Genomic DNA, 12,458 nt, shown 5'->3' with positions numbered 1-12,458 from the left:
TGTTCAAACTGCTCATTTTGAATAAGCTGAAGCAACAACATTCTTGAGTTGGGTTTTTTTTGGGGACAACTTAAATGTTCAATCCACTTAAATTTGTAAAAACTAAAAAGTAACTTAATTCTTTCATGTCGTCCCAACACAAAATTCATTCATGTTGTCCTAACACAAATCGATTAAGTCAGTGTAACAAATTTAAGTGAATTGAACAAAAAACAATTAAGTTGTCCCAAAAAAATCTCAAGAATTGTGTAGGTTTAGCTCATTTTAAATAAGTAGTCTGAACAAGCAGCAAATATCATTTTTGTTTTGAGTATACTGCTGCATGTGCAAGAGGAGATTCTACAAAACATATTGCTATATACATAATAAATGAAACAGCAAACAGGTCATTAATAAAGACGCACAGATCCATGATATTACTATAATCATTGTACATTTTTGATCATCACGTACAGAGAACCAAATGATCAAAACAAGACATTTTAGGACACACTCGTGCTCTCGTGGTCTGCAGAGGCTGAAAGTGCTCTGCCCTCTGAAGACCAGACATGGAAGATAGCAATGAACTAGTCTCCATGGTGATCTCTGAGGCATACCAGTGTTGAATTTCAACTGTTGGAGAAGGAGACAGCGCTAAAGAGGGAGGGAGTCAAGGAAAAACAGAGGGGAGGGAGGAACGGTGGGAGGGAGGGGGAGGGGAGAGAGACAGACAGACTGAGAAAGAGAGAGAGTAGTAATTAGCTCATTGCTAGCTGTTTCCTGTCATGACAGTTCCCTGTGATACAACCTCGGGTCTCATCTGGCCAAAAAAAAAAAAAAATGTAGACGTGAAGCATCAAGATATTTCACCTCAAGAATTGCAAAGGAAAAACTCAACAGTTTTTGGATTGTGATCATCAACCTGCACGCCACAAAATTTGCACCACTTTGAAGCAAAGTGGTACTGTATATATCTCAATTTTCATCACTGAAGACTAATAGCCTGGTATATGCCAATAAAACAAAAATAATTTGCATTTGTCCACAACTGAGAGTCCCTTCAGAAACCCAAAAGAGGCCCATAGACCTGTTGTTGTTCCCTCCCCCAATTCACAGCACAATCTGACTTCCCCCTTCCAAGAGTGTGAGACGGTTTTTACCCACCAACCCCCTCTGTCCCCTTTGAAAGGACAGGAGATAGCAGTTTAAAAGCACAGGAGATTAGCCCCCAATCATCTGCATATATAGATCCTCTACCTGCAAACACACAGCCATGAACCTCTCTTTCTTTCACCCACGTGAAGTGCTTTTGTGATTTACTAGGTTAAATCACCTCTTCAGGAATGTGTGGATGAGCACTGAGTATGAAATTGAAAGCGCAATAATTACATCTGTTTAATTCAAGGTTAGGAAATTGTATGAGTACGTTCGAAGCTCTTGAGGGCAATTGAGTGTTTAATAAAGGAGATAAATGAGATGCTGTGTTCATACTTTACTTGCAGTATTGAAAATCATACAGGCTGTCAGTGTATGTACATTATGTTTATAAATGTACAGTATACTGCAGTTTAAACCAGCATGTACTTGTGACTCATCTGGATATTGTAAGGTGCCGCCTATGGAAAAACTCTCTGTATCATCGATATTTCTTTGGCTTGAGATCTTCCATGCTGTGCGAGTGTGTGTCTGTGTCAGTATGTGTTTTGATTTATTAATGCAGCAGGGAGTCTCAGACAGCTGTCCTCAGCAAAGATGACAACACGAGAAGCTGAAAGCTGAATAGCCTCCTCTAGTGGACAGCCTGAGATATGACCGTTTATAGGGTTTGACCCCAAAGGATCTTGTAGTGGACAAAGAACATACTTGATGAATCGTTTGAGTGTATAGACTTAAAATAAATACATACTTGTTCAATTAAATGTTTTGTGACTAGGTAACAGTCTCATTTGTTCTCACATAGATCTCTTTGTAAAATAGCCTGAGAAACAGATTCAGCTTCTTCGTCAAAACTTGAACTTAACACTCTCTAAATTCTGTTTTAGTAGAGATTATTTGACAAATACAATTTAACCGGCAGTCTAATTTTACAATTTTCACTGACTTTTCATGACTGTGAGCCATTGTAAAGTGTCTGAATACCTCAGGTTGTTCAGAGGACATTAAGGTCAAAGGGATGAGACCTTCAGCTACAGAAAGAGAAGCTGGTTGTCCCAAATCTGCGATGTCTAGAGTATTTCATCTTTACAATGTCATTAATTCATTCGATTCACTCAAAGAAGGTTGGTCATCCACAAAAGATACATGTACGAGAGGGCAGGATAATGCGGAGAATTTTAATGGGCTATCGGTTCAACACTGAAGCTGGGATTGATCACAGTTCAGAGCTGAACAGAGTAAAGATTGTATCTGCATGCAGTATCTCAGTGTATAAGACAATTTGCACTGAAATCCTCTGATCAGCCTAAAGAATCAAAAGACTTGACTTAGCTTTGTTGAGGAGCATGTTGTGTGGACAGAGAATTGTATCAAACACTTTAGTGATGAAAGCAAGTTTAATAAATTTGTGTCCAATAGAAAGCAAAACAAGGGGGGAAATGACCCAACGCTTATAAAGAAATGCATAAAAATGTTTTGGGGATACATTTTGCAGCAGAGGATTGGTGTCTTATAAAGCTAATGTACATGAAAGACTGCAAAATGTTTACCAGAAGCTCCTTCGGCAACGTGATTACTTCAATGCATTGCTTAATTAGACAGCAATTCTTTTTCAGAACAGCGAGACCACTGCAGAATGGGTAAACCAGTTCCTTAAAGCTGAAAACATCAAAAAATTAAATGGCCAGCCTACAGTCCTGATCTAAACCTGATTGAACTTCACGGAAAAATCCTTGCAGCAGCGTTTTGAATTGGAAACCAAACACCTTCAGCGAATTGTGGAAGAGACTGACGAAGAGAAGATCAAGATCAATCATTTTGATCCCCCTAGCAACACACAAAACCAAAACAACATAGTAATAAACATTTGCATGTAAAATTTTTATAACTTAATGGAAACATTAGCCAAATCTTCTTAGAACATGAGTTGTTAGCTGGATTTCTTCTGTTCGGTTGGATATGTACACAATATTTGTGGTACACACTCATCAACAATACACTTGAAAAAACAACACCGATAACCAACATGGTTTCAACATTGCTAGTTCAAGCCTCGGCTTTGGTTACAAGTCCAAAGACATGTGGTACGGGTGAATCGCGTATGCTAAAATTGACTGTAGTGTGTGAATGAGTGTGTATGGATGTGTCACAGTGACGGGTTGCGGCTGGAAGGGCATCTGCTGCGTAAAACATTTGCTGGATAAGTTGGTGGTTCATTCCACTGTGGCGACCCCAGATTAATAAGGGGACTAAGCCGAAAAGAAAATGAATAAATGAATAACCAACATGAATACATAGAACCGAGGGTTGGTAAATTATTTAGTATTACTAAATCCACTTAAATACATTATTAAGCAATTTGTAATGGACTAAACATGCTGTGAACAACTTGGCAACTGACTAAAACACCATTAATGCAAGGCAGTGGCGCAGTAGGTAGTGCTGTCGCCTCACAGCAAGAAGGTCGCTGGGTTGCTGGTTCGAACCTCGGCTCAGTTGGCGTTTCTGTGTAGAGTGTGCATGTTCTTCCTGCCTTCGCATGGGTTTCCTCCAGGTGCTCCGGTTTCCCCCACAGTCCAAAGACATGCGGTTCAGGTGAATTGGGTAGGCTAAATTGTCCGTAGTGTGTGTGTATGTATGTGTGTGTGTGTGTGTGTGTGTGGATGATTCCCAGAGATGGGCTGCAGCTGAAAGGGCATCCGCTGCGTAAAAACTTGCTGAATAAGTTGGCAGTTCATTCCGCTGTGGCAACCCCAGATTAATAAAGAGACTAAGCCGACAAGAAAATGAATGAATAAATGGATATGCAACAATAACAAGTAAACAATAACAACAAAAAATGATTCCGCATAAAAATAAAACACTTCCATGGAGCAACATTATAGCACTTATATATTCAGCTCTGAGTTTTCTTGATTCAATGTGTGCGTATTATTCCTTCTTTCTAGTTACTAACACATGAAGTCTGGTTAAGTAAAGAAACAACAGGTGCGGGTGTGTTTTTCATAAGCTGACACATTGAAAGGTGCTGGAGAACCCGTTTAACTGGTGCAGGTTTTAAATAAGTTCAAGCTCCACCCTCTCAGGTCAGTCAGAAACACATGATCATGGCGTATCAGACATCAAGCCAATGTGACTTTTCAGATCTGAACTGATTTTGAAATAGTAGGCATTGGTCAATGGTTAAACACAGGGTATCATACAGTAAATCACTGAAGATCACATAGAATTTCAAGGTGAAGTTCAGGACACACAGAAAGAAACATTTATTTGCTAGATAGAAGAATGATACATTTAAAAATGCTATCTTTTTAGGTTATATCAAATTACCTTTCAAGTTATTTGAAGTGAATAGAAGTGATTACAAGTCACTTCAGCTTACATTTTATTAAATTGACGCTAAAGATAAAGTTGAATTTTGTATAAATTGTAAATAAAAAGTAAAAACTAATTTTAAAATAAAAAAAATCACAAAAAGGCATGTTGTCATAACTTAATGGTCATATAATCAATGAGACATTTCATTTAAAAGCCATGTGATCATGCGGAAAAAAAGTGAGAAAGAGTGTTTACAAGGGTTTCACATAAAAATGTTTTATAACCAAATATTTCACACTTGTTGCACTTTTTTTGACATGTGGTTGCACATGTGAAGCTAGTGTTGTTTTTCTGGAATGGTTTTTGCAATCTTTGTGTTCTAAAAATGTTCCAAAATACCACAAATGTTTGATATTTTGCCAGAAATGTTAACCTAAACGTTCTGTTAACCTTCTCATCTAAAAGGGAAGTCGCTCTGAACATTGAACAACAGTTAAGAACAACATTTACTAGTATTAAAAGAATGATCTGCTCCTTAATAATGTTAGCAAAATGTTAGCACAAACATAACATTTACTCAAATTTCATGGATATTTGTTTTCTAAAAATGTTTTTGTTGGAAGGTTGATGGTTCGAGTCCTGGAAGTGAATTGAATAAACTAAATTGACCATAGTGTATGTGTGTGAATGAGTTTGTATTAATGTTTCCCAGTACGGGGTTGCTGCTGGAATCCGCTGTGTAAAACATATGCTGAATAAGTTCACAGTTCATTCCGCTGTGGTGACCCCAGATGGATAAAGGCACTAAGCCGAAGGAAAATAAATGAATGAATAAATTATAAATAGTCACATTATTACTAAATTTTGGAAAACAAAAAGTATTAATCCAAAATGTTTGCAAAATAATAAAATGGTTCACATTTTCATAACCAATCATTTAAAAAAGAATAGATTTTAAAGACTGAACATTTAGATATTTCAATATAAAGGTTATTATAACATATGTATAACTTACACAAGGAAACATTAGGTGCATATATTGGTAGTTTTTATGCTAGGTTACATGCTTAAAGAAACAAAACATGATGCTAAATTTACTGGATTAAATATAACAGGTATAACAGCTGTAGTAAATGATTAACAAACTAACCGAGCTTTTACAGCATACAATATGAACCCAAAAAATATATATATATTAAAGCTGAAAAGTGTATATTTGTTCAATATTTATCATTTAACTTCTTCATATTTGAACATTTTCACTGTTTGAGGGTTTCATTTAGAATTTCAAGGTCTAGTGCATGTATATTGTCACTGTTGTGGTAATTTAACAAATATTCGATGTTCTTTACTATAAGTAATGTTTTTATGGTGTTATTTCACTCAGTTTTAGTAGTAAAGATCAAGGCCTAGCTCCTTTTTCAGTCCCCAATCCTGCCACAGCCTGTCTCTATACTGAACAAAAGACATTCACTCAGGAAACATGTCAGCCAATCACCCGCTCCCTTTCATTTGGTTGCTAAAAACCAGCCAATCGGTAAGCCTCTTTCATAATCAGAATGTTGGCTTGCCTGGCTTGGAGAAGCCGAGACTGCTGTGCATAGAGAGAGTGAGAGAGAGAGAGAAGGAGGTCTGTCCTCCATGTTTTAATAAGCATTGGCATTACTCAGTGTGTTTTAAGCCATGCATCCACAGAGGTAAGAGATCTTTCATTGCTTGTATGCTTTCTACACTACTTGCTAATGCTAATGGTTGAATTGTGTCATGCAGAAATACTGGCTTTTCTCACAGACAGGGGGGGCAAAAACCTGTCCCAACACCAAAAGAGAGAGGGAGTGAGAGAGAGATTTGGATCCTGGCAGACAGAAGCAACTCAGAAATCACACTCACTCTGTGTTTTAGTCTTCAGGATCGCATGGCTGACCTGTGCTAACACTCTGACCAAAATGGCCTCTTCTGGTGTCTCTCCTAGCTATGTTTCTGTAGAGCCGGAGAGGAGCACAGTCGTGTCACAGGCCAGACCTCTCAAAATGAAGGCCCTGAGGAGGAGCAGACGGTGCAGACTTTAAGAGGAAGAGCACATTTTGACTGGCAGAATGACCGAGCTGCAGATTTGGCTCAGGTTGTAGGTTAAGGAAAGACTTCAATAGCTGACATAATGGCTATATGGCCATTTTGCTCAGGATGCAGGCCTAATTTGCAAAAGCATACAACAGATTGCTTTTGCTGACTGAGTTATTGGGTTTGAAATAGAAGCGACTTTCTTTTTCTATAAAAATAGAGGGATTGAGATAGGGAATTAGGCTTGTGTTTGGGTTTCTGAGTTAAATACCGGTTTCTGTCTGTTTACTTAGGTTGTAAATATACTCAATACAGGACAGGCATTTCATCAAAACTTAGTTGTGGTATGAGTTGGCAGCCATTTCAGATAGACTTCCTTTTTCGGCTGTGCAACCGCAAAACAGTGTTTGTGTTGATGAATTTAATCGTTTCTTTATGCGGTTTGATTAATATTTTGTTTGGAGGGTTTATGTTTTTGAATGGAAAGCCATAGCAGGGGTCTGATCAGACGGTCAAGGCAGACTGGGGTCTAGTGTTTTTCCACATCAGATTGAGTTGTGTTTTGGTTTGTCTTCGAAATGCCTGCTTGTTGACTGCTTGTCTTTCAACATAATCAGGTTGGTGGGCTTTACCTGTTGGAATGACAGCTTATATCTGTGTGAGGTTGAATGTTTTAGAAACAGGGTTTAATTTTTGTCAGTTAATCTGATAAAAATGATTTTAAAAGAAATCATAAGTTCTATCCCATATCTATGGATAGGTTTTATCCATTTTAAGTCATGGTTATTCATAATACTAGATTCAATAAATAGGAAAATATAAATGTTTAAAATAATTTGCGCTTTTCATGAAACAATTATGTGCACATTATCCGGTGGTCTAAGGGGAAATATACAAGTGAAGTCAGAATTATTAGCCCCTCTTTGAATAGTTTTTTTTGTTTATTTTTTTAAATACTCCCCAAATATTGTTGAACAGAACAAGGAAATTTCACAGTATGTCTGATAATAGTGTTTTCTAGAGAAAGTCTTAGAAATCTAGAATTAATGCAGATTTAAGGTCAGCATTATTAGCCCATTTAAGCTATATATTTTTGATAGTCTACAGAACAAACCATTGTTTTACAATAACTTGCCTAATTACCCCAACCTACCTATTTAACCTAATTAACCCACATAAGCCTTTAAATGTCACTTTAAGCTGTAAAAATGTGTCTTGAAGAATATATTATCTAGTAAAATATTATTTACTGTCATCATGGCATATAATAAAATAAATCAGTTATTAGAAATTTTATAAAGAGAGTTAATAAAACTTGTTTAGAAGTGTGTGGAAAAAACTAATAATTCTGGCTTTAACTGTATGTATATATATATATATATATATATATATATATATATATATATATATATATATATATATATATATATAAAAGTGTGTATGTTTTCTAAATAAAAACATCCATAAATCAAACAACAGCTTGAACAATTAAATATCATTTTCATTAAACTGTTAAATATGTATATCTTTGAACAATGCAAATGCTATTTTAAATGTCATGTGGTCTAACCATGATTTTTTTACATAAAATAATATCCCACATTTTTCAATGACAAAATTTCCTGTTTTCATTTTTTGAAATTGTGGTGACACCACTAGACCTAAACTATAGCATTTTATGCGAAACTAGTATGGTTTTCTTATCATACATATACATTTTAATGAGCTACATTTATTTGTTATGATTTCAGGCCAGTCCCACCCTGACTTTTTAACTTATAAAACAAATCTAAATTCATTTTATTATAGAAATCAAAAACATGCACCTTTATGTATACATTTTATTTAAAAGTATATTTGAATAAACCAATGGAGCCAGACACAACAATGCGCATCACTACCCCTAATACAGCATTACCATTCAAACAGAAATTATTTTTAGCTGGCGCATGAGCTCATTTTGGCAGCCGCCATCTGACAGTAAGTCAGTCATACCGAATGGCACAGCATAAGGAGTATTCCCAAGACCTGCAATTTACCACGACTCTGATTACAATCCCCAGCCTATTCTTTGTCTCTTGCTGTTTACAGGGCCCTTGCCACATTCCTGCGAGTCACTCATTTGTGAAATCCCCATACTTAAGCACAGGGATCTGATCAAAACGGTCACGGCAAACCATCTGACTTGTATGTCCAAACGTCTTGATTCTTGACAGTCGTTTTCATGGAGGAATCTGGGTATTTTCCCACTGAATGGCAATAGCAGCAGCCCTCCCTGCATTGCAGCAGTGTATCAGAGCAGAGAGAGGAGAGCCTGTGTGGCACACAGCAGCAGCCGCCCAATCACGCGCCTCCGTGTGGCTCTCAAACCAATCGGCAGCACACAGCTGAGGTTAAAGATTGACAATCGCTCTGAGAGCAGCAGGGAGAGCAAGGCCCTTCTGGAAAATTCTGCACCCATCTTTGTCTCATCCCTCACTGCCTTTATATCTGAAAACAAAAAACACACATTTAAAAGCTCAGCCTGAAGAACTGTAAAGAAAAGGTATGCTGTTATTATATATATATGTCAGTTTTTACATGGAGAGCAATTCAATGCTGTGTGTCGTTGTTTTTATTGAGGAAGGAGGGTTGTGTGTTGACTGAGGTTATATGTGTGTTTGGGATTGCATTTAAACTGTTTTCGGCTGACTGCTTGCATTAAAGGAGATGTGGGTGGGGAATGGATGGCGCATGTAGGATGGACATGAGGAGGCCAAGATGGCAAACGCTCAAGCTCTACAGATGTTTGTTCATGCTGTCAGCTCATGCCCTCAACATCTGCATCTCTGAAGATTTGAGGTGCAGGACACAGCGGGATGCAGACCTAAATGCCAGTAACACTGTGATTTTTGTGTTTCCAACATCCATCTGGAGGTTTGCTGATGCACATTGAATTCATGAACAAGATATGGTGGGCGTATGTGATGATAACCGAGCATCAGGAAAGGAGCTTTTTTGTGTAGTCTTAAATTGAGGTTTAGAGGCACATCGCTCTGGTGTTTGTGCGCTGATTGCTTTTTCTGATAGATCATTCGGTTTTGCCAGTGAGAGGTAACCATCTTGGCTTTACCTTTGCCAGTGTTATAACTGAATTTTGTTACCTGCTGTGTTTTTTTAATGAAAAAAAGCACATTTATATTTCTAGAAAGGAAATTGCTTTGAGTTTGTTATAGGCCTGATTATAATTGTGTCTTATATGATATACTAGTAATAGAAAGGCTGGTTAATTAGTGTTATTTGGATGCTAGTATTAGTGTTTTTGCATTGTAAACAATGGCAAACTGCTTTAAAAACCTATACTATGATTATGATTTAATGTATATTGTAGTTTTGTTGGCATGAAATAGTGTATTAAGGTCAACTGGTGATCTGGATGCTAGTATTAGTATTTTGTGCATTGTAAACAGTGGTAAACTGCTTTAAAAACCTATACCATAATCATGATTAAATGTATAATGTAGTTTTGTTGGCATGAATAAATGTATTAAGGTGAACTGGTGATGTGCTTTGATGATCGCTTCATCTTCAGAGACGTTGGCATTTTTGATTAGCATATTTTGCTAGTTTGCCAGCAAATGGACACTGATAGAAGTGTTTCTGTTATAAAATCAAAACGTCTTGTCAAATAATTATGTAATTATTTTGTTAAATAAGTGCTTGTTTATTTTTACATGATGATGGACATTATTTTACCTATTTTTACCATTTTAAAACAACTTAAAGAGCCAATTAAAGGATCATTAAAAGAAACGATTTCCTTGCATTTAACTTGGTTTTTATGTAGATGTAATTTATTCAACATTTCCATTTCATTTGCACTGCATATTTTTACATAAACTAATAAACTTGAATGAATATCTGTCTGTCATTCATGGGGAAATGAAATTTAGTTGATGCTGTTACATTGGAGAAACTCCAGTCAGTCACTTTTTTGGTGTGTGTTTACAATTATTGTAATCCGATGGCACTTAATTGCAAACAAATTCATCAGGAAATACCACAAAATCATCAAGTAAAATGTCCATTTCTACAAATTTTATTATTGTAATACTTTTTAATATGCAGTTTCTTCAATAAGATGATTGTAGGTGGGCATTTTGGATTCACATTAGCATTGGCCCCACAGAGATGAGAGTAAGCATATTGTGTTGACTTTGAGGGAGGCCTGTTGTGAATCTGACGTCAAAGGGCTTTTTAACTGCGAACCTCCTTCTGTTCTGTTGAAATTACACCTGAATTCAGTCAAACATGATATGAAGGGATTTGGTAAAATGGTGAAGTATAAGGTTAGGTTTATCATCAATTGAGCTTTATTATTGCTAAAAACTATCTTTGCTTAAAAACATTGTAATACAAAAAGAAAGTTAAACTAATGCTCTTTGCAAACTAATTATTTGTTTAAAATGAAACATTAATGATCTATGAATTCTACTATCAATCTGTTGTTTTTTTTGAATGAGTAATTGAGTCAATGGTATGTTTCTCAATTTTAAGACCGGTCTTGCCAGCTTACCTCGGACGAACGAACTCTGGAGACCACGAGAACAGAGAACGCGTCCTGTCAGAAATGAGATGCTGCGTTCTTCCTGATGGTCACATGACCTTCACCTGTTTTTAACAGAGAATTATAAAACATCACAGCATTCATACAACGATTTATAGTTTTTCTCCCTTGTCAGTATGTATAAAATGCACAAATAATTACAAATATACTCGTATGCAAATATACACACAATACAAACAAAACAGATTTTAATATGAATTTCAGAAAATAAACACCCTGTGTGTTTATGTCTTGTTAAGATTATCATTGTGAATGTTTACTTTCTCTGTCTCATTTAGGGAAACTCCTGAGATAAATATGTTATATCTCTGAAATTTAATATTAAGCAGGCATAAAGTGCTGCGCTTCCCACCTGCATTTTCAGAATCAACCGCAATGCAACTTCTCGATCGAGTTTTGCGCTCAAGTCTGCATCGATACATCCTCGATATCAAGAGCGCATCAGGGAACTTTTAAACGTCCTTCATTCTAGCGGTCTTGAGTTTTGGAACTGGACTTGATGATATTACACAAGAACACCACGATGCAAGAACGCTGAAGAATGCATATTGAGAAACAGCCAATGACTCATTGACTGGAGACTCACTCTGTCCAAATCATTTGAATCAGTAATTTGTTACCTAGAGACTCTCTTGAGTAGAAACATTTAAATCAATAAATTGTTAGTGACTCACTCTGACTGGATTATCTGAATTAGTGAACTGTTAACTAGAGAATCACTATGACTGGATCATCTAAATCAGTGAAATATTAACTGGAGACTTGCTCTGACTGGATCAACTGTATCAGTGAACTATTAACTGGAGACTCACTTTCACTGGATCATCTGAATCAGCGAACTGCTAACTTGAGACTTGCTTTGACTGGATCATTTGAATCAGTGAACAAATAGGTGATTTTGTTAACTGGAGACTCACTTGAGTAATCAGTTAAATTGCTAAATCATTCACTAGAGACTCGCTTTCACTTGATCATTTGAATCAGTGTACTGTTAACTTGAGATTTGATCAAAGATCTTGTAGCTTAAGGGATGCAACGATTATAGGTTTTGCTTGTGCGATTATCGTCTAAAAATAATCACAATTTCATGGTTATCACGATTATTATGCATTCATTGTTTTCAAATCACACTAGTTTAAACATAAATAATTTTACACTGTAAATAAATGACAGAACAATTAATCAATAAAAATAGGAATAAATAAAATAACTGTATTTGTCTAACGCAGGGCTTGAAATTTCCAACTTCAAAAATGTAGAAGCACCCACCAAAAATTAATAAGCACCACTGCAACTTGTATATTAACAGATTTATTTGAAAACAACATCAATCAGAACT

At 36.3% G+C, this 12,458-nt stretch overlaps 1 protein-coding gene across 6 annotated transcripts in view; it reads left to right on the top strand.

Annotated features, from left to right (window-relative positions):
• Positions 1-6,048: 6,048 nt before the first annotated feature.
• Positions 6,049-12,458, top strand: part of zmynd8 (zinc finger, MYND-type containing 8) — a 43,516-nt gene continuing 37,106 nt past the window's right edge. For 2 of the 6 annotated variants that reach the window (XM_073916653.1, XM_073916652.1), the window contains exons 1-3: positions 6,049-6,149; positions 6,244-6,574; positions 8,605-9,058. Coding sequence is in view for 4 of the 6 variants with exons in the window: in XM_068224316.2 (XP_068080417.1) it covers positions 6,549-6,574 (26 nt within the window). In the remaining 2 variants the exon portion in view is untranslated. The remainder of the gene's footprint in view (positions 6,150-6,243; positions 6,575-8,604; positions 9,059-12,458) is intronic. The other 4 variants (XM_068224316.2, XM_068224315.2, XM_021479798.3 and 1 more) reach the window with 2 other exon arrangements.

This window comes from Danio rerio, chromosome 11, assembly GCF_049306965.1.
Source record: "Danio rerio strain Tuebingen ecotype United States chromosome 11, GRCz12tu, whole genome shotgun sequence".
Classification (NCBI taxonomy): Eukaryota; Metazoa; Chordata; class Actinopteri; order Cypriniformes; family Danionidae; genus Danio; species Danio rerio.
Note: the sequence above shows the minus strand (reverse complement) of the source record. Positions and strands in the feature narration are given on the sequence as shown.